Here is a 21,600-nt window from a genome sequence, read left to right as displayed (position 1 = left end):
AGTGAATTGAAATGCTGCCTGAATCCCCGAAATAGAGGAGAAGTATCCATTTACTCCACCGGGAGCAAATGGATACCCGTAGTCTGACTGGATTCGTTTAAAACAAGAAAATGTCTTTCAACATAACAAAGCAGACAGGGAGCGATACCGTGAAGATCCTTAGAAAGAAAATATCCAAGAATGAGAAGGGTATTGTCATTCTTGAACTGTACACAGGAAAAATGGTCAAGGATACACAAGAAACTGCAAACGTATCTGTTTCCTGTCTAAGGACTACAAAGTCTTTCTCAAGGGACAGAGCTACTGCAGACTTACATTAATGGAAGCACAGAAATGCAAAGACAGCAAGAACAGAGGTGGCTGATAAGGACGTTCTGTTAGAGCTATCTTCAGGCATTGTTGGTTGAAATTCATGAAGTATAAAACCACAAACACTCAATTAAGAAAAGAAAACTGCAGAACACTATAATAATCAAAAGCGGAAAAGGTCCCTTCAGTTCCTTGAAGTATTTTGATTCCCTGTAAAATATTTTAAAATACTAAAACATACAAAAAATTAAAAAAAAACCCAAAACAAACAAACAAGAAAACCTTGCTTTGTGAAATTCTCTAAGATTTTTCTGACCTCCTGAGGTACTGATACTTCAGCACGCTGCAACTAAATAGCCAGCCAGTCTTCAGCAGTAAACAAAGGAAGAATGCTCTTTTGAATAAGTTTCAGGCATATCCATCGTATGTGCTGTGAATCTATGCACGCACTACTTCAAAGATTGTGACCAGACTGTATTCTGGAGGATGAAGTTTACGCTCTATACATCCTAGAAGAGACAAGGAAACTTGATATCATGCACAATTCCCATTGCCAAAACAACAGAAAGAACAGCAATGCAATATAAGAACTGATTTATTCGATGGAAGCCTGCAGGTTTCAGGATTTAAGTTGCGAAGTTTGTAGAAGGGGAGAAACAGGAGCAAAAGGAGAACAGGCTCGGCCCTTGTGAAGGGGGTATAAGACAGACCTGATGGATTTGTGTAACAGTGTGGGGCTTCACAATGGCTGGATATAAAGCATGTACTCCTAAACAAATTGAAAGATTCCAGAATTGGTACAGTACATTCATCACAGAGAGTAAGAAGCAACAGAAAACCAAAAAAAATCTGCTCATTCCGTTATAAAATTTCCTCAATGAAAAAATGAATTTATAGGGCTAATGTGCCCTGAAACATACCACCAAGGAAAGAACCGCATCCTCTGAGCACATCAATGCTGTAACGTTTGGTAATTATGCCAAACGTATCCCCTTTTATATAGCACTTTTCACAGCACAGCATGAAAAGCTCAATTTAAGTTTCCATTTTAATTAAACAGAAGTATTCTGGATGAAGATATATTCTGTAATTGTTTTCCCAGCGACAACTGTCAAAACTAAATCAACCACTGCTTTAACAACACTTAACTTCTTTAATACCAAAAATTCCTTAATTTCTTAATTTCTCTTCCTTAATTTCAATAAGACTTGTGATAACACAAATGTTCACACTACACATAAAAAGTAACTCTTGTTTTTCTTACAGTATAATCACTAACTAACGCCTTAAATTCACCAGATACTACAACTTTGTTTCCATTCTGCACTAAAAGCTCGTTATCTGGCAATTGAGAAAACTCATGTGGTGGAAATGATGAGTAAATGAATGAAGAAAGGAATGAAGAAATAAGTGACGTATGAATGAACAAATAAAAAAAGACTAATAATCTATCAGGTTTCATTCCTATAAGATACCATAATATGTTTCTGAAGACAATAGACTGAAAAAGAAATTGAGGACCTAACCTTGCCGGTATAGGAGACAGAAGAGAATGCAGGTCGGAAAGCATGCACAGCAATCAGTGCTACCAAACAGTCAGTGACACACAGTGGGTTTTAGAACTGAAATAGCTTCAGAGAAGTCTTTACAATCAGTTTACAATGCTGAGATCTACATATTTCAGATTTAGACAAACTAAACATATATGTTAAAAAAAAAAACACAGAAGAAGAAACTTATGGACTGAAATTTTGCTCCTCTTCAGCCACGAGTATTAACACTGAATTCTTGAAATGTAAAGTTTTGTAAGATCTTACAATTTAAGTGCTATCAAATTTACTTTGGAATAATGAGAAAACTTATTTTTGCATTCATAACAGTAGAAGTAGAAAGAAAAGTCATCTGTTCTGAAGAAGATCTGTTTCAGTTTTTTCTATAAACAAAAAAATAAGCTTCCTTTGCTCTTCTGATTTTATTTCTTTATTAGGTCCTTTCTTTTTGGAGTTTACATTTTTCTCATCTCTGAAAAGCTGGCTGGCATTATGGCACCAGCAATATACTAGTCAACAACAGAGCTCTCCGTGTTTCCACGTAAGCCTAACAAATGCAAGAACATGAGCAGCATCTACTGAAGGCACGGTTTGACATCAGCTGATTGGAAGCTGCTCCAATGGCTGTCATTGATAGGGATGGTCTTATCCCATCCGCAAGCTTTCTTTGCACCTGCATTAAAGCTCACACAGGTCCAAGGTGAGCTAGTTCATCCTCAGAGAGAGACGGATTTGCTCTCATGGAAGCACTTGGCTGACTGACTGAATTAATCAGAGCAACAAACCATAACCTGAGGGGGCTGACAGAAAACAGATGAGACTGAGATGAGGGAGTGTATGAGAGTCCCTGTACAAAATTCACTTGCACAATACCCTTTGATTACCATAAGCTTATAAAAAACAACTTCCTTTTCGTTCTGCTGTTGCAGCAGTAAGCACATAAAATCCCTTGGTAATCTATTTGTTCTTTGACAGATGACAGATGTAGTAGGAAAGCTTGAACAGTAAATTCTCTTTTGCTGGTTTACAGAGCTTAATCACAACTCCCTGCCGTGGGGACTTAAACTGCATCTACAACAGAGCCAGCAGCATCCATTTCATGCAGCAGGTAGTAGCAGGTCGCACTGGCTGGAGAGTATACAATTTATTGAGATCAAAGACTGATTAGAACTTCCTGGATTATATACTTAATAAATTGTCTTTATTAAATCACACGTGCCGTTTAATTTCAACACAGGGAATATATGTTCCCATCTCACAATGCATACATTTCATGGAAAGAAAAGAAATCCAGTGAGTGGGGCAAGAAGTTTGTAAGCAATCTGACAGAAGTTATAGAAGTTCTGGCTCATATCATCGACCTCTCCTGACAAACACGAGATGCAAAGGTGCACCACAACATCGATGGCCTGATCTTAGTGCATGTCTCAATTATAAATATTACTGAATTGAAAATGCTGCATTGGATCATTTCATACAACATTGCACAGATTAAATATCTCACAGTTTAGCTGCCCCGTTATTACTTCTGAACAAAATACAGTATTAAAGCAATTCTTGCTCTATGTTGAAGACACTGGGATTTTCGTAACAAGCAAAGCCAGCAAACATGCTGCCTGTGCAGTGGCTCTTTCTTAACGTTTCCCAGCAATACAAACAGGCACATGTATTTATTGGGAATATCTTTCCCATTTACTCTGCAATTCAATATTGTTTTCTGTTGGCATAAGATATTCTACATGAGAGGCTGAACATTTTATCTCCCTGAAAGCAGAATTAAAAATTCTTAATTAAAATTTACTGTAGTAAACCAGCTCCTTGCCTATTCCAAGAAGAAACTGTCTTTTTTTTCCCAGGGAAATTCTACATGACCAGGAATGAACTTGCTAGAAAGCAAGATCCTGCGATATGAATGAGGATAAGTAATACATAACAAAAAACTTAAGAAGGAATCAACCAAATACATAGTCTATCAAAGCTGACTAATAAAAACATCACCCATAAGTCACATTCTGTTATTATTATATGCCATGCTGGCTGTTACACACTGGACTTCTTTTCTTCTAGTCTGAAAATCTCATCTTTCTAAAAAAACGGGCATTACTATATATCAGTCATCATGGATCTCTCTTCGCTGCTTGAATATTCTGTTGTATATCAGATTCCTTTGATCTTAACCCCAAAATGTGACATAAGTATGGTGAAAATTCTGTTATAGTTCTCTAAATAATAAGGATCGAATTGTTGGAGGAAAATCTTCAGACATCTATTTTTATCATTAACTTGGTGGGTTAGAAGGAAAGAACAAAATGGGCGGCAAATATTGAAGACCATTTTCTTCAAAATATTTCTTTTTCATAGAACAATTTTATCAGGACAGTCTTCGATTTATGTACTATGAAGTATATAATGTCTACAAAACATTGTTTTATTTTATTGAAAATCCACTGATTTAATTATGGAATGTAGAAAGATTCTTGAGAGAGCAATGTGGATGCCTTATAAGGAAAATCTAGTAAGAGTTAATTATTATACATATTTAAAGTTATGCTGCACATTCAAGTACTTTGACTTCAATAGGAAATTCCACCTGCATATTGTGGTTTAAGAAGAACCTCTAGCATATATTTAGCACAGTCTATATCAGTACATAGAAATATAGTTTATGATAAGGAGCAAAATAAAAGGACAAATACAGCAGAAAAACCTGAGACTGTACAAAAAGCAGTCTTAAAAATCCGCTAGGAGCAGTAATGTGATCAAAAATTTATATATTTCTTTGGGTTAATTTTGGAATTACGTTGTCTAAATTTGCAAGCAAGAGGATTACTACTGCTTCCATTCAGAATAAAAACAAAGCACAGTATTGTCCAAAAAGCACTGTCACTTCAGAATGAGCTACTGCAAAAGTTAATTAATTGGAGGAACACCACATTGCAGTTTTTCCCTTTTTGATTTGATAGATATTTTATACTAGTCATGGTAAAATTAATCATATTTTTAGTACTGTCATACAATCTTATAAAATTGTTAAGAAAGCTATATGAAAGTGCCAGCTATTTACATAGAATCACGGGGGTTGGGGTTTGTGTTGCTGTTGCTTTTAAGTAGAAAATGTTGAAGTATTACTTAAAAAGACTTAATTATTATGAAAGTAGTAAGTTTGGGGTCAATTTCCTATCATCTTCCTGACCTAGTTCTACACAAAATCTACGTTCCTTAGAAACTAATCACTCCTATATTGTGTCACTAGTCAATATCCATCTTTTCACTTACATTCAAGCCAGCATATCTGGTTATTTTATGTTGAACTCTATTCACTTCTGAAACGTAAGAAGTATTTTAAGAGTTACATTCACAGTATTGGCCATGAAATACTTTGAATACAGTTGGGGTCTTTCTCAAAAAACCACTCTGTAGTCCAGAATGCGGCTCCTCTGCTTGACTTTGATTTACACGTTTAAAAAGCTAAAGAATCAGTAACATCAAGTTAATAGCATCTATGAAGGAGAAAAAAAGGCATTTTAAGCTAGTCAGACTCTAGGGTCACCAAGAAGGAAGTTTGAAACCAATATCCACAAGAGTAGGACTGCACAAATGGATTGCACTTCTGGGAAATGAAAATATCTGCATCCTTTTGTGTCCTCTTGACTATCGGAGATGCAAGAGGAGTAGGGTGACGGGGACCAATTATTTTAGAAAATCTCTATCCTGATATTTAAGCCTTCACTTATTATAAAAGAAACTCAGTTCAGGAGTTATGACAGAAGGCACTTGTGGTCTTATGATATTGCATTAGCATGCACTCTTTTCCCAGACATTAGAATTACAGAATCACTCATGTTGGAAAAGACCTCCAAGATCATCTAATCCAACTGTCCATCTACCACCAATGCTTCTCCCCTAATCCACGTCCCCTAGTACATCTCAACGTTTCTTGAACACCTTCAAGGACGGTGACTCAACTACCTCCATGGGCAGCCCATTCCAGCACCTGACCGCTCTTTTAGAGAAGAATTTTTTTCCAAATACCCAACCCGAACCTCCCCTGGCACAATTTGAGGCCATTCTCTCCACTTCTATCTCTAGTTACGCAGGAGAAGAGACTGACCCACACCTCACCACAACCTCATCTTAGATAGCTGCAGGGAGTGAAAAGGTCTCCCCCGAGCCTCCTCTTCTCCAGACTAAACAATCCCAGCTCCCTCAGCCGCTCCTTGTAAGACATTCAGGTTCTCTTACTTTTAAGGTAGATGTGGCACTCAATCAGCCCCTTTAGCCTCTCTTCTATATATGATGCAGCTTAACTGTAACAGCTTTGTTAATCACTCGCCATTGACAGCACTGTTAATATTGCTCTTTTGGTATACAGCGTCTAATAATTTGCACCTAAAATTGTCAATGACAGTTTGAAGACTACAAGATCTTTCTTTTTTTCAGGAAAGCAAAGTGCTTGAAATTCTCTGCTGTGTAGCGGTGCTGAGGTCTGACTCAGCACTGTGATTCTTTTAACTGAAACAATTATTATCAATTATGCTCATGTCATGATTTTTGAGGTAGTGCTACGGGAGGCAAAAAAATGTTGGAAAGGTTATTAACAAATGAAGCCAGCTTTATTGCAGTATGCTGACAATCTGACCAGCATGTATGTTCTAAGATAAAAAAAATCTCTTCCTCAGGATGAAACAGTACCAGGCAGGGGGGTCCCGTAGGCATCCATAACTATATCTCTTGTTAGACTTGCAAGGTTTGAATGTTAACAGCACAGGGATCAAAAGCTATCATTAAGAATTAATATCAAAACATCAACTTGCTCAATACTTTCCGTATTAGTGGTTCTGAAGACCACTAACTTCCAGGGACCAGAAATGGCAGTAAGCTCCAGGTAAGGCAGGTGCCAAGCAAGAAGTCCACATAGCTAGACAAGTCCACAGTGATGAGAAAGGTCTGAGGTCCACCGAATGAAGCAAAGGAAATGCGAGGATAGGCAGCCCAGATGAGAGATCAAGCAAGAAGCAAATGAAGGACAACTTGTCTTCAGAGTTTGGAATATGGGGCAAAACAATAAGTCTTAAGGAACATCTTGTTTCTTAATTGTTCTGGTCAGCTTAGCAGTGAGATTCAGACTACCAGTCGTTGAAACACGCAAAAATTAAAAGTGCTAATTAAATCTCAGCTTCTTGCTTTGATGTATATTGTTGAGGTCCCTGATACAGTTTTCTACCTCATGTTCATTAGGAAAAGACGACCGTTGAGGGGATGCAGACATATGTCTCAAATAAAAATGACTGAGTAACATCATGCCCAATAACCACAGCAGAATGGAGCAGGCAAGCAGTACTTGAGTTTGGAGAAAGGAAGAGTTTCAAGCAGAAACACAAGAACGTATTGTTAATATAGTGACAGGGACTAAAAGAGAAGAATAATAAAAATCTCCTTCAATTCCGAAAAGGGCTACTCTGCTTTAAAGCTTTTACAGTTATCTAACATCTGTCTTATCGGCAAGGAGAAATAGAAGAGTAAAGACCTCTACTTATCATGGACCATTTGTAAACACAGCTTCATGATTACTGCTATCCCAGCTAATCCTTGATGATGAATTTTTTTTTTTTTTTTTTTTAGGTGTAGTGATCCAGCTACATGCCTGGCTTTTGTCACATTATTCTCATACATTATGTTTTTTGAAATAAATAGAATGTAAGATTTAGAATGTCAAAGACTGATGTTCATTATTATGAAGCCTAAAGCCATTGGGGATGTTTTTCCCAACTGTAGTTTACGGCCCAAGAAAAAACAAAGTCTATTTCCAGATATGCTGTAAACTTGGTAATATAGGGAGGGTCATATTCTGACATATTATCCTGCCAAGAAGAAAAAGCATGATGAGAGTACTATTGCACAATATTTCTCAAAATAAATGTTGAAATTACTTTCGTATCTATTCATAGTGGTAAATTTTGTCTTGTTGCTCATCCTTCTCACAGAAAGAACTATTTTTAAAAAGGTGATTTATCCAGTTTGCAAATATTTTTCTAACTACTCTTCAATTGTCTATTAATAATTCAAATAGGATCAAATGACTTGTACCAGAAGAGAAACAACAGAACATATCGTTATTTGACTAACAGTCTAGTCAACATTTGTGTCCTGAACACAGGCATATGATGGGATCATAGCCATCATCAAACTAAATTAGCCAACAACATGCTGGACAATGGAAGTCAAATGATTTTGCCCAGGTTGGTAGAAATAAATACGCATTTAGCTCCTGTTGAAATAGAACCAGAGAAACAGAACAAGCATGACTATCATCACAAAAAGCACGAAAGCCTTCTAATAGGCTATGGTCTCTAAAGAAAAAGGATTAGACCCTACCCTACCTTAGAGAAGAAAAAGAAAAAAAAAAAGAACTCAAAACTTTTTCAAAGGGATAGGGTAACAGATCCTACTATGTAATTCAGGACACTGTCGTTAATGCTAAGCATAAGGCTATATAAAAAGTGAGAATAAATGAAGAATTATTTTAAACAGTCTGCTCATATTTCCAGGTCCACATTTCATGTTCCACAACCATTACAGACAGCTATATGCAGCTGTACTAACAACACGTTTTCAGAAAATCCTAACAGAAATTTCACATTAACAAACCCTGCCTTTAGAAGAACATAACAATCCTACCAAAGATATACACGACCTACATCTGAAAGGAGCTATGTCCTATCGTGTAAAGTGATGTATGCCATGCAAATGTGAACATTTTTTAATTTGTATCCTTATAAGATCCAAAGTGATTGTACCATTGTGCTATATTCTCAGATACTGAGACCAAAAAAATTTTGAAAGAGACATCAGCTGGGAAGTGACATTCCCATGCTACAAAATTTTAAAAGATTCCTGTCCTCCATCACACCAAGGAACAGGAGATAGATAGCAAGAAGACCTACACAAAAAAACATCAGTTAGGCTCTTCCTCAAAGCTTCAGAATTTTTGTAAATGAGAAAACGATGTTACAATAGAAAAGACAGGGTACAGGGAATTATTCTTTCCCCTCCGCCCCTTAGGAACTTGTATCATCTTTTCAGGGAAATGGGATGTAAGCTTGTAGTTTCTATGCCAAGTTTTATAATCACATAGTTCCTTCTATCTATCTCACATACTTTCTTCTATCTCTCTTTGAGCCAACTTGAAGTGTCACTAATCAGAACTGTGAGTAATAAGCAAGTTTTCCCGCATTTTCTCCCTTTCTCTCCCTCTCCTGCTGATTTTCATACTCTACCGTGCAGCACACTTGGAATGGGTACATGGTGTATTTGTGCTTATTGACTCTTTCCTGTACTCCTTACATGCTATCAAAACACAAGAAAGATCAGAACTCCAAAATTTAAGTGCATCTTAGGGGAAGAAGAAAAGCAGGAAAAGTATAGAAACAGACTGTTTACAGCAAGAGAACACCAGAGTGTAGATGATCTAATAAGGAATTAAACAATTTCAAAAAATAAGGCTACAGAAATAGCAATGGCTAGCGTGTTAATCTAAGCATCTTAGTTACATTTTAAACTCTCTAATACTCTTCTATAGCAACTCTTCAGGGAGTTACACAAGAACAGTGAGCCTATATTCACCCATGAATAAACTGTGGTTAATAATATCACCTTAAACCCCATGTATCTGAAAGCAATATTAAATTCCCATACAAAAGTGTTATTAGTTCGTTCTATACAAAATGAGCGGGATTTTAAAAGCTCTCTCCGCACTCTTGATCTTACTAAGAATCTAAGAGGAAGACATGGTACTCTTGGTTTCCCCTTCCATACTCACATTCCTACTTTCTCTTTACATAGTTTCTCTCCATAAATCTGATGCATAGAATGGTTTTTTGGATTGTCTTTGTTATCTCAGTTTGATCCTGTGACACAAAATAGCACAACCCTAATTTGCCATACAAATGCCACATGACACACAGTAACTAATCTGTCTAAGCACTAGCTAAAAACCTTGCTTCCTTTGATGTTTTCATAACTGCAAATTTGCAGTAACCTTTGCTACAATTGCTCTAGAATATACTGGCCCACCTTAGGTACCTCCTAGCATGCTTACAGAACAAGCATACCGTATCATGTGAGTCTCATCATATGACTCATATCATACTTAGATCTTCACAGAACAGAAAGACGTTGTTGGGCCTTTCTATGATTGAACCATTGCCTGTGGTATGCTCGGAGTAATTTTAATGAATCTTGGCATAATAAGCCAAGTAAAACCTCAGGAAGTGCGGTCAGGATGAATAGCATCTATAACATTAGTTGCATCTATCAACAAAATACTAATATTTCTCTTGGAATAATACTCTTTTTGAAAGAATAAAATCAAATATTTACAGTAGTAGATGACATTGTACTTATCAGATCCGATATCAATTCCTGTGACATAGACATTAACAGTTCTGCCACTTGAAATCTTATGTTGTTTATAGTACTTTTCACTGCCAAATCACTACGTCTTACAACTAGCTGGAGTAGGAAAAACAAGCTACTACTGCTTTGACTAGAATAATTTCTCTAAGGATGCTCAGCAACAGATGCTACCGCACAGACTAAAATCTCTCTCTCTCTCCCCTCCCCCTCAGGATGCTTTTCCAAGTTATACGGCTTCTCTTACATCTCTTCAGTAGACTTTTTTCCAGTTTGCATCTATTCTTATTAACTATTTATTAGAAGAATGGAAAACAGCACATATCCTGAAGCCATTTGATTACTTCAGACTACCATGAGGCTCACAAGTTCAGACTTTTGATTTTGCCCTTATCCACTGCAGCTACAAGTTTGTGCTTCAAAGTCACTTCAGAAGCCAAGGGGTAGAAGTCTAACAGATTTGAAATGTAATGAGAGGTTTTGAGGTACACAGTTAACAGTTAGCTGATGTTATAGTAAAGAACAATTAAGCATTTGCTGACAATTGTGTTAGATACTCTTCATAAAAAATAGAGATGACAACAGAAGAATATGTACTCATTATCAGTGTCTGGTATCTTTTCTACAAACTTTTTCATTTGCACTAGTTTATTTTTAACCTACTGGGTTTTGTTCAGTTTGAACAGTACCCAAGGGGTAGATAAATCTTTTTACACGAACATTGCCGTTATTGAGGAGGCCAAGCTCACCTCTGTTTGCAACACATTTGCAGACAGTGGATAACATTGGAACTATCATACCACAGGCAGGATGTACAAAAAGTTTATACGAATGCTAGATTAGGGGATAAAAGCACTATTAGTCATTCTTTCATTCAAAACGAATTAATATTAACCATGTAGCTTTCTTGGCACATGATATGAGCTGAATAAGAACAGAAAGTAACTCACTCTGTGAATTTTTGTTTTTTTCCCCACCTCCCCCAAAGCAGGGCAGACCTAGACATACCCAGCTGCTGAAAGAGAAGAGCCACACTGGTGCCTGTAACAGGAAGGCTATCATGTAGAGGAGTCTGTATCAGTTGTCGGTCTCCAGCTCCCAAAGAAAACAATTTCTGTAGAAACAAATATTTTTTTTTTAGTATAAATCTAATTTATATAGAATAAACATACTGCTGTCATACAGGATTAATCACTTAATCTGTAAAAATTATTTCTTTTGTATACAGAATCTTAAAAGCAGTAAGAAAAACTGAACTGACTAACATAGATCTCAAATATAATTTGAGGTTAATATTCAACAACACATTCAGAAAAACTATATTATTTTGTAACTGAAGTTTTTTGAAATGTGTTGCCTGCATGCCCATACTTGTGCTCCATCACTTTTTACCAAGTGACATCTGCATATTGAAAAGCACTCTTGTGCTAGTCCTATAATCCCGCTCTGAATACTTCAGTAGCATTACAACTTCAGTTACCTTTCCAGCACAAGAACATATCACCAACAAGGGAGACAGGAAGCGAGAGTGAAAGGAATACTCTTCTGTACCACAGCTCAAAAAGTATTACAATTGCACAATAATCTTGCTTTCAAGACCATTGAAAGTACGAAGGTAGCAAATGCTAGCTGCTGCACAGCAGATGTCTGAAAGCAAAACATTCCACAGTAAAACCAAGTAAGTCCCCGAGCTGCGGCAGAGATCCTCTTGCCCAGCACTTAAGCAGCAGACCTGGATGCAGGCTAGTAACTAGCTTTGCAGTTGATCATTTCGGCACTGGGCACACAAACAATCTGGGAAGCCCTTCAAAGACTTCTGGAGATAAATATCAGAAGAGTGTTTCCATTCTAAGACACATAATTTAGATTTAGTCGTGGAAGCACAAACTTCAGAAAGGAAACAGAAAAACTGACCTTTTGTTTAAAATGGAATTTTGACATCAACACATTTAAGTTGCAAGTGAAAGATCATTTCATTTTAAGAAAGAAACCAGAAGGTGGAACATAAATTTCTCCCCGTCTTCTAGTAGAAGAAATTGCCAATGACAAAAATCATACTTACGGACGGAGGGAAAAAAAGAAAAAAAAAAAAAAGAGGAGAGGAAGAAGAGCCAGAAGTTCAAGTGGACCACCAAAACCTGTAATGTGAGGTTCAAATACCACTGGAAAAGAGGGTTTCTGACAAAAAAAAGTTATTATCTGATTACTTCCTTTCAAAACTGAAAAGTTAGAGAGCAATCATGTAGATCCCTGACTAAGCTGAAAGGAGATTTTGCTACATTTACTTTTAAGAAAAATTCTAAAGCAGCCCAGAAAAACAGAAAAGAATTAGGGACTTGCAGGAATTTAAGAAGGTTGATAATCCATAGACTGGATACAAAGCATGAGAAAATGCATATGAAATCTATTTTTAATATATTATCATCTGCATTCTTAGTTTCCAGGTTTGTTTCATAATGACTACAATTTCCCAGCAATGTCACAACATAAAGCAAAGATCAAGAAAATATGATGCAAGTGGCTGTCAGAAACCTATTAATGTATAGGAATAATTTATTTTCAGTAAATCAACAAACAAACCTGACTTTTTGCTCATAGAAAGCCAAAGTAAAAAGGAGAAATAAGTGTATTTACAAACTTTTTTGTTATTTTCAAATGCATGGGCTACCTGGGATATTTAATTCTGAAAAAGAAAAAAAAGAAAAAAAAGAAAAAAACGTGCTCAAGGTTGTGGTTTTTTTGTTTGTTTGTTTGTTTGTTTCCTTTTGTTACCAAAGGAAAGATCAATGGCATAATGAATTGCATCAAGGAAAAGACACAGGTAAATGAACTAAAGGAAAGGATATGTAAAACAAAACAAAATGAACAATGATAAAAATCCCTTTTGAAATATATATAGCAAGCAGAAATTTTCCTTAACATGCGTTATTATTAAAAACTAAACTTATACAAACTGCTTGATTTGTTACTGTGCCTTGTAAAAAGCCAACTCAGTGACAACATTAACCCTTTGACCTTATGCTGGAATGGAATTTTTGCTCTCTTTAGAAGACAGGCCACAGGGAAAGCACTCAGCTGAACTATGATCTTTTTTTCAACAAAAATATTTAAAGAATTTTTTTTTGTTTTCTTCATAAATTCAATTAACTGGAAAAATATCTTTTTTTTCCCATTTACCTGAGACCCTCCAGAAGCAGGGACAAGGCATGAACACAGATTTGCAATGAGAGTCTCCAGTGACACATTCAGGCTGTCCACGTACACAGTATAGATCAGTCCAAGGCAAGCCTACAAAGAAATATAAATACAGGGAAGGCAGAATTGAAATTACTTAAAAGATATGCATGTAATTTTAAAAACATAAATGCGTCTAATAGAGATTAATGTAGTGAAGTATGTCCTAATCAAGCGTGCTATAAAAGTAAATATTCATTAAAAAAAATGAACTTGGATATAAAAGCAACGTATGTGCTGGCAGGTGCAAATATAATCTTTTATAACAAGAAATTCAATGTTCAGTATTTGAGCTTTGTTCAAGTATACAAGAAGTGCTTTACTACTAATTAATTTTTAAAAATTGCCATACTTTTAAAATTATCATAGCTTCACCTGCATTTTGAACTCTCTGGACCTAAATCTGACTGGTTTACAGAATAAAACACAGATGAACCAATGAGCTTCTGAGTTTCATTGAAAAACTAGCATCAAGAGTCAACAGTCCTGCATGTTATTTAACATTATTATTTCAATATAAATGTATCTTAAATGAATTAGTATAAATATATCAACAATTCAGCATTACTATATTTGTTCTGTATGGATTCGGTTTTGATTGAGAAACTGGAGATTCATCTTTATCATTTTAAATTCAACATAAAGTGACTTAGCATTATGTTCCAAGAAGCCTTTGAATACAATAACTCCATTCCACAATATCCTTCTGGTGCCTTTTAACTGTTATAATTTTGATAATTCAGTAAATATCTTTGGAATTCTCTTCTTAGACATGCTTCCAACAGTAACTTCTCATATAACACATAGTTAAGCTATGAAACCCCTTGCCATGAGATGTTATAAAATCAAGAGTCAAGAAACTGGACAAATTGCATGAAAAAATCATACAATTGACACCTCTGGTTCAGGATGTCATTAAACTATAACTCACATTGGTCTGGGAAAATATTCAGTGGAATTATTTCTACAGCCTGCGCTCTTCCTATACACTTTGCTTTGCATTCATTAAAGGCCACAAGGAGAGACGAAATACTAGGTGATGTGGAATTTTAGTCTGAGTTGGTACCATCATTCTTCATCTCTACTGACAGCTTACCACTAAATGATTTTTCTCCCTTGATCTGTAAGCTGGACTACATTTATTTCTGTTAATATATATTAGTTTAATAAAAAATTGAGCTTTTAATTTATCTCTGATCATCCATATCTCAACAGCTGAAAATAAGCCAAGATCCTAAATCTCTGTCAGGCATCTTAATTTGATCTGGAAGAGAGCTCTGACATTTTTACCTTACATATGGAAGAAAACTAAGATTTCACTATTAATTTACCATTAAATATTTAATCAATTATCGTTAATGTGTTATTTTTACCTGAGCAAGACAGGTTTTGTCCTAATGATCCCCTTCAGTATACAGAGATTTTTTCTGAGGTCAGTTTATTATTTCATCTTTTACTAAGATTCAGAAGTACTTGGAGAGTAAAAAAAGCACTGTTCTAATCTGGAGGGGCTATTTACTGTCACAGACACTGAATTTTATCTAGCTCACTCTAAGTAGATTTTTGCTGTTGAATTCCAAAGCCAATCCCGAGTCATTTCAAATCAAATTTCAGTCACTGCTATTCATTAAATACAGATTTGTCTGCTGACAGACATTACACATGGCAGCGGTAAGTTCTTTACCCTAAAAATTTCTGGATAATCCAGTCTGGACACAAGCACCAGACTCTTAGGAGCGAAGACTTCAGCAGGCGCAATTAAACCAGACTCCTCTTCTCCTTCAGTTTCTTTTGTTCCCTTGAAAATAGAAACATTTCAATTAATAAGCAATCACTAACTGAATTGTTAGCATTCTTACAAGACGTTAACTTCTGTCAAAACTTCAAAAGTACCATTAGTTAGGAAATGCACACATTGTTCGAAACTAGCAATGACATCAACTAACAGCAGCACATTCCAACAGTTGCATGAACTCCATAAGGAAGCTTCTAGGGAGTTCAACTTGTAAAGATTCATCTGTAAAGCCACGCATCAGTGTATCTAAAATAAAGTTCTCTAAGATAAAGAGTTATCAGTAATGTTACAGCTAAAATTATCTATATAGTCATCTCCAGCCTGACACAGAAAATTCGTAATATTCCTTCATAAAAAAGTAATTCAAATTTCCCAAGACAGCTCTCAAACTTAGGAACATCTATGTTTCTGGTTAGAAAAAAAGAAAGGGTACAAAGTAGGTAAACTTTCAGTTGTTCATGATATTGTGTAACTTGCTCTAACGTCCTTGCCAGCACTTACTTTTTGGTCACAAATATTTTGTTACAACTCCTGGCCAAAACTAAAGATGTCACTAATTACTTTCATTTCTAAAATTCCCCACATTCTTTGACAAATTTGTTAACTGAGTAAGTTTTCAAATGACAAAGCACACTCCTTCCAATTTTTGCATGTAATTCTCTCCACTCCCACACCACCCACCAAATTTCTAAACATGTTACTTGTTCTTATGACTGAGCATTCTTTTAAGCAAAAATCACTGTATCATCTTAATTGGGAATATGTGAAAAATAACTTCCCTTTCCATCTGACAACATGAAATATCTGCCTCCTATTTGTGTCATGTTCCTGGTCATCATTTTGGCTTATTTTCAGAAAAAAAAAAATAACAATAAAATAGTGATTTTTAAAAGTAATGATTTTCTATTATAAAAAGAAACCTGACAACATTATCTGAAATACCAGGAATGCTGCAAGATTAGACTTAACTTAGTACAGTATCATTAAACAAATGTATGTTTCCAAATCGAAGCAGTAAAAACAATGACATTACAAATACTTAGAATGGGTTCCTGAATTATTTAATTATGAAAAACATTCCGTTACAATACATTTCCAGTGGGATTCTATGCAGGTTGCTCTGAAAGTAATGGCTCCTGTTTATTTCCATGGAAACTATAACTAACAAAAGAGCCCAGTAACATTATTGGATAGAGCAAAGTCTCAGCTACAAAACAGTATTTTTCAACACAGCTACCACCATTAGCTATGCATTTTTGTCAGTGATAAACAAGAGCTTGCATGCCATGCTCATAAAAATCTGGCTTTTGTCCTGCCACTGCTACTGAAATGCACCACCTACCACCTCACTCTGCTCACAGCCACTTTCTGGTCTGCATAAACATTCAACAAGCATTGATGAATGTCAATGGGTGCCATTTTTTCTGCATGGAGAAAAAATCTGCACAGCTTTGTTTTACACACACTTCCACGTCAGACGCCATTTTGTCAGACTGCCCCTCTGCTGCCACCTGCTGCACAGCTACAAAATGGCGGGAAGGTTCAACCTCTGGCAACAAAATGGCGGAAAGGTTCAACCTCTGGCAACAAAATGGCGGAAAGGCTCAACTTCTACTTCCATATCACCAACATCTGCCTCTGATGTCATGGGCCAACATAATAAAATAAGAGACATTACTTTTGGAACACTGCCTCACAGTTTTTAATTTCAACTGCAGAGGAAAGCCTCTTGGGTTTTTTATTTGTTTTTATTTATTTGTTTTGCTTTTTTATTTAAAACAAGTGCCTAGGAGTACATCTAACAATTTACTTCCAAAAGTTGTTTTCCACTAAATCAATTACTCAGAACAATGTGCAACACTGTAGAAAACTATGAGGCATTTAATAATTCCCACTTGACATACAGAATCACCTGAACAGAACACTACCTTGAGTCTCCATCAAAACACAGAGCTTCTGTTACTAATTCTCCCACTTTGACCCTTACTCTTTCTGAACAGAAGAAACACAGGCTCTGACTGGCAGAACTGAAGTGCTGAGCAGTTTATTTCATATTTCTAATTTTAGATAATTAAATAATAACATTTATTATTTTTACATGAGATCTGTATTCCAAACTGGTCTATCTGTTAAATGAAGTTAAATTGATAAACAACTGATAAAAATCACTGCACAAAGATGCTGCACTGAGGTACAGAACTCTTTTCTGGACCATTCTTAAATAAAATCACATCAATCATTTGGTTATTTGCTTTGTTTTTAATCATGAGAAATTATCTTATTCTCAACACAACACAGTGAGATGAAAAATTAGAAAGGACATTAGACAGAAAGTTTCCATAAACAGAAAGCAATAGTCACATAATACAGATTCAGTATAGAAGGGAAATCTGCACACCTACTGATATGGTTACAGACCACTAAACAAATAAGCGATAGTTTACTGTATCAACTGTTATAAAGAGCAAACTGAAACCTAGGCATAAAGGTTACAAGTTCTAGCTAGCTGAGAAATTTTGGATAATAACAACATTAGGAAAAATGAATTAAAACTTATTCCACATTTCTAAAGGCAAATGAATACGAGAGCTTCTCTAGATCCATGTGGTACTAAGATAATGAAAACTTGGTGCAGAGACAGGGAGGAGGTTTCTATAAAAAGCCATTTTCAACAAATCAACTCACACTTGGATCTAGTTCTGTTTTAATTCATTACTAAACATAACTTAAAATTTACACCATTAAAACTCTGTTTTACTTCACAAAAGATTCACAGAACAATATAATGTGATTGGAGCCATATTTTTGCTCATGCTAAGCATTTAGATAGGCAGGAAGGCACAGTAGCTGAAGTCAGAAGACTAAGCAGATAATCGTTGCACACATATGATTTCTAACCTACTTGTCAAGCAAAGCATTAACAGCACGAGCATTCTCTAGCAAAGCTAAATGCCAAGTGGTAAAACCACAAACATAATTCTTTCTAGTTACACTTTTGCTCAGACACATGCACATTTTACCTTTATTTATTTCCACCTAAAGAAAAAAACATTCCCTTAGCAAAAATAACAAAATAAGTTTTGTTCTTAAAACATTTTTATTTTTTAATATGGCATTCAGTAGACAAATAAATTAAGAATAATAAGAAAACCTTCCTAAGCATACATACGTTAAAAGGTGAAATTAAATCTGATTGATAAGAAGTAGGATGACGTTGTTACTATTTCTTTTTAATCTGGTTGATTACTACATCTTTCTTCTTACACTTGTATTTGTTGGAAGAACGTAATAATGGTATTTGGTGTACTGCTATGACACTTCCCTGACATCTTTCATCACCTATGACTTTACGTTGGAAATGAATAACTGTTGTTGTGGGGTTGGGTTGTTTCTTTCAGTGTTTGGTTGTTATTTTAATCTCAGATGAGCTAAGTTCCAACAAAGCCTCTTCAGTAGGCTAAGGGATAGATAACAGAGATTGATCTAAAGATCTAAAAGAACTATATGATGATGGGTGATCATAAATGTTTTAACCATGATGAAAACATTTTATATCCTGCAGTTATATTTGTGTTTGATTGAAACTCATCAAGATCCTGTCCCCTACCTGCCAATGCCAGAATCCTCAATTCTTCTGCATTTTGACACGGTTTCTGAAGTTAGACAGGGAATACGGAGCAGAGATCTGTGTACTGTAGCCGACTCAAATCCATCTAATAGTCGTCCCGAAAATAATACCACTTAACACTAACATTATTAAAATGTTCAAATAGACATATGTATGTACCTAAGTAGAACATGATTAAGGATGTAGCCATTTAAGTTGAAACAGAAAAATTTGATCTGGTTCTACAACAGACTGTTTGATTTGTTCACCTGCTTTTGTTTTTCTTCCCTTTTACCTCTGTTCTTTTTCCAATAAATAACACATAAAAACATAATAAACTCACAGAAAATGGTGAAAGTGCTTTTGAAGAACATATGATGAAATTTACTTTTGGGCTCTGTAAAGAGACTGACTCGCCAAAAAAAATTGTGTGGGCTGTACACATAGAGAAAGCCAGTACATTCAAACTCATTTTTTCCATGCATTTTAATAACTGAACACACCCATATCTAAATTACATATATTCAACTCCTGATATACATAACAAGTTTCTAGATTCTCACATAAATGAGAACAGAAAGCTAGTGAGCATGAGTGCATATATTTCAACGGACCACCCTTCTTACTATATCAGTGAAGCAGATATTTAATGTTTGTGACTCAAATTGAAGGGTTTGGGGTAACCTGGAACATGCAATAACCAGATACAGAACCAACAGCACCAATTTTTATTTCTTAAACTTTATTGATAAAAGGAGATGATAAATAAAATGCATTTCTCCAAACATTTGGAAAAAAAAAAAAACAACAGGACTATTAAAGTTCAGATGACCAAAACAACAACAACAACAACAAAAAAAACAGCATGAATCCCTGGACTGACAGCCAACAGATTAGAAAAATTAACTGTGATCAGCACTATTAATCATCACTGTTTTTTTTTTTGCTTGCTTGTATTCAGAGAATAACTTGTTCCTCAGTTTAGCCAAGGGATGTATATGGCACTAAGCCCAAGCTAGACAAATTTCGACTAATTATTCAAATATTTTTAAGTACAGGAGGTAACTGACAATTGGAGTTACCTCCCAACAGATTAGACATGATGTCCCAAATCCACAATCTAGAAAAAGTTTAATATATTTTTAATAGATGCAATTAAAATCAAGTACTTGTGGGCTAAATACATATTATTAGATAAGGTACCGCTTTGCTTTAAACTGACCAACCAGAAACAGTGTCCTTTGGCTTTAACAAAAGCTCTATGATGTGATAAATTGTATAAACAACTGGTCACAATGTAGCAGGCACAGTTAACAACATTTAGTTGAGGTCATTTCAGAAGCTCATCCCAGCCTCCTGTACCTTCAGCACACTGTACGCACAGCTCAGCAAAATTGAAGCTGGGACAAAAGTGAATACCACGTAATCCTATTACATTTTCTACTCAATGAATTCTGCTTTAGATGACAAATACACATTCAGAGTTGAAAATTATGAGTTTCAGATGCCATATGGCAATGGCCAAGAATAGTGTAATTGTTTAGTTTCCAAATTCAGCATCAAAACGGTGTAAGAGAGAGGTTTCACGGGAGCTACTTCGTGTGCTTGCTCACCAAAACAGCAGCATTCACACTGCAGGAACCATGACAGAAGCTCAACCAATCAAAGCAAGAGCAAAGCTGTTGGAAGCTCCTTTTTATCAGGTCCTTTTCTTACTGCTTAGCTTTACTCTTTCTATACTTTTTGTTGCTGAGACCAATGACCTCACACAGAAACCAGACACTTGAAAATCTGACCAAATCCCAAAACACCAAACCCAAAGGAAATGAGGTACTTTAAGTCATTCTCAAAGAACAGCAAAAGCAGTGACAAAACCATAAAAAGAGCATGCTTATTGACTTATGTTCAAACTAACAAGGAGAGGTAGCTTTTCATGCAATGGTTATTTCACTTGTGAAGCTCAAATGCTACAGAATAGTATGAATAACGAAAATGCACATGGGTCATGAGAAGATTGCATATGTCAGTGAAATTCATAGTGTTTACTAAACATGCGGCAGGCAGAGACTACAGAAGAGGGAGCACCCATGGCAGCACCATGCACACCATTTTCCTTTGCTCTTCCCTGGACATCAACTACTAATCACCCTCTGAGACAAAACTCTACCAATGTCATCTTTTTATTCCTGATCAATATTAATTCTCTGTTGATACTTAAATCTCACAAACAAAACACTAATGCAGGGTTAAGTCTCAGAGTCTATTAAATAAATAAAACCAATCAATTTAGGCGAATATGTGCCTACTTTTGATTCCTGGCATATGTACGTACACATAAAAACAGAAAAAAATACATATACATACAAAAAAAAATGGAAAACTTAAATCAACTTAAGTTCAGACTCGGTCTCATTTATGGGAAGTAGAGAAGAAAAATAATTACAGCACTCATAACAAGCAGAGAGTTCTTGGTAGCAGAACAAGTTATTTTCATTTCCTGTAGATTTCTATTGATGGGTTAAAAACACTTGAGGATTACCTGGTGTCTGATAAGGGCAGATCTCATGCTCCAACTTTTCCCACAAATGGCAGTGGCATATGAAATATCTCTTTCTGCTTCCTACCCCACCTGTGTACATGAAACCCACCAGAAATAGATCTCTGCTGTCAGTCACATGTGGCTGACACTGGAC

General features: G+C 35.7%; 1 protein-coding gene across 7 annotated transcripts in view; it reads right to left on the bottom strand.

Moving 5' to 3' along the window:
- SBF2 (SET binding factor 2) overlaps nucleotides 1-21,600 on the bottom strand; it is a 243,563-nt gene that overhangs the window by 115,842 nt on the left and 106,121 nt on the right. For 6 of the 7 annotated variants that reach the window (XM_021401517.1, XM_021401520.1, XM_021401521.1 and 3 more), the window contains exons 4-6: nucleotides 15,190-15,303; nucleotides 13,449-13,559; nucleotides 11,280-11,385 (exon numbers count right to left, since the gene is read on the bottom strand). In XM_021401517.1, the coding sequence (XP_021257192.1) occupies nucleotides 11,280-11,385; nucleotides 13,449-13,559; nucleotides 15,190-15,303 (331 nt within the window). Of the gene's footprint in view, nucleotides 1-11,279; nucleotides 11,386-13,448; nucleotides 13,560-15,189; nucleotides 15,304-16,642; nucleotides 16,712-21,600 lie in introns of those variants that run through there. The other variant, XM_021401522.1, reaches the window with a different exon arrangement.

The sequence above is a fragment of the Numida meleagris genome, chromosome 6 (genome assembly GCF_002078875.1).
Source record: "Numida meleagris isolate 19003 breed g44 Domestic line chromosome 6, NumMel1.0, whole genome shotgun sequence".
Lineage (NCBI taxonomy): Eukaryota > Metazoa > Chordata > Aves > Galliformes > Numididae > Numida > Numida meleagris.
The sequence above is the reverse complement of the archived record's forward strand: the minus strand, read 5'-3'. Positions and strand labels throughout refer to the sequence as shown.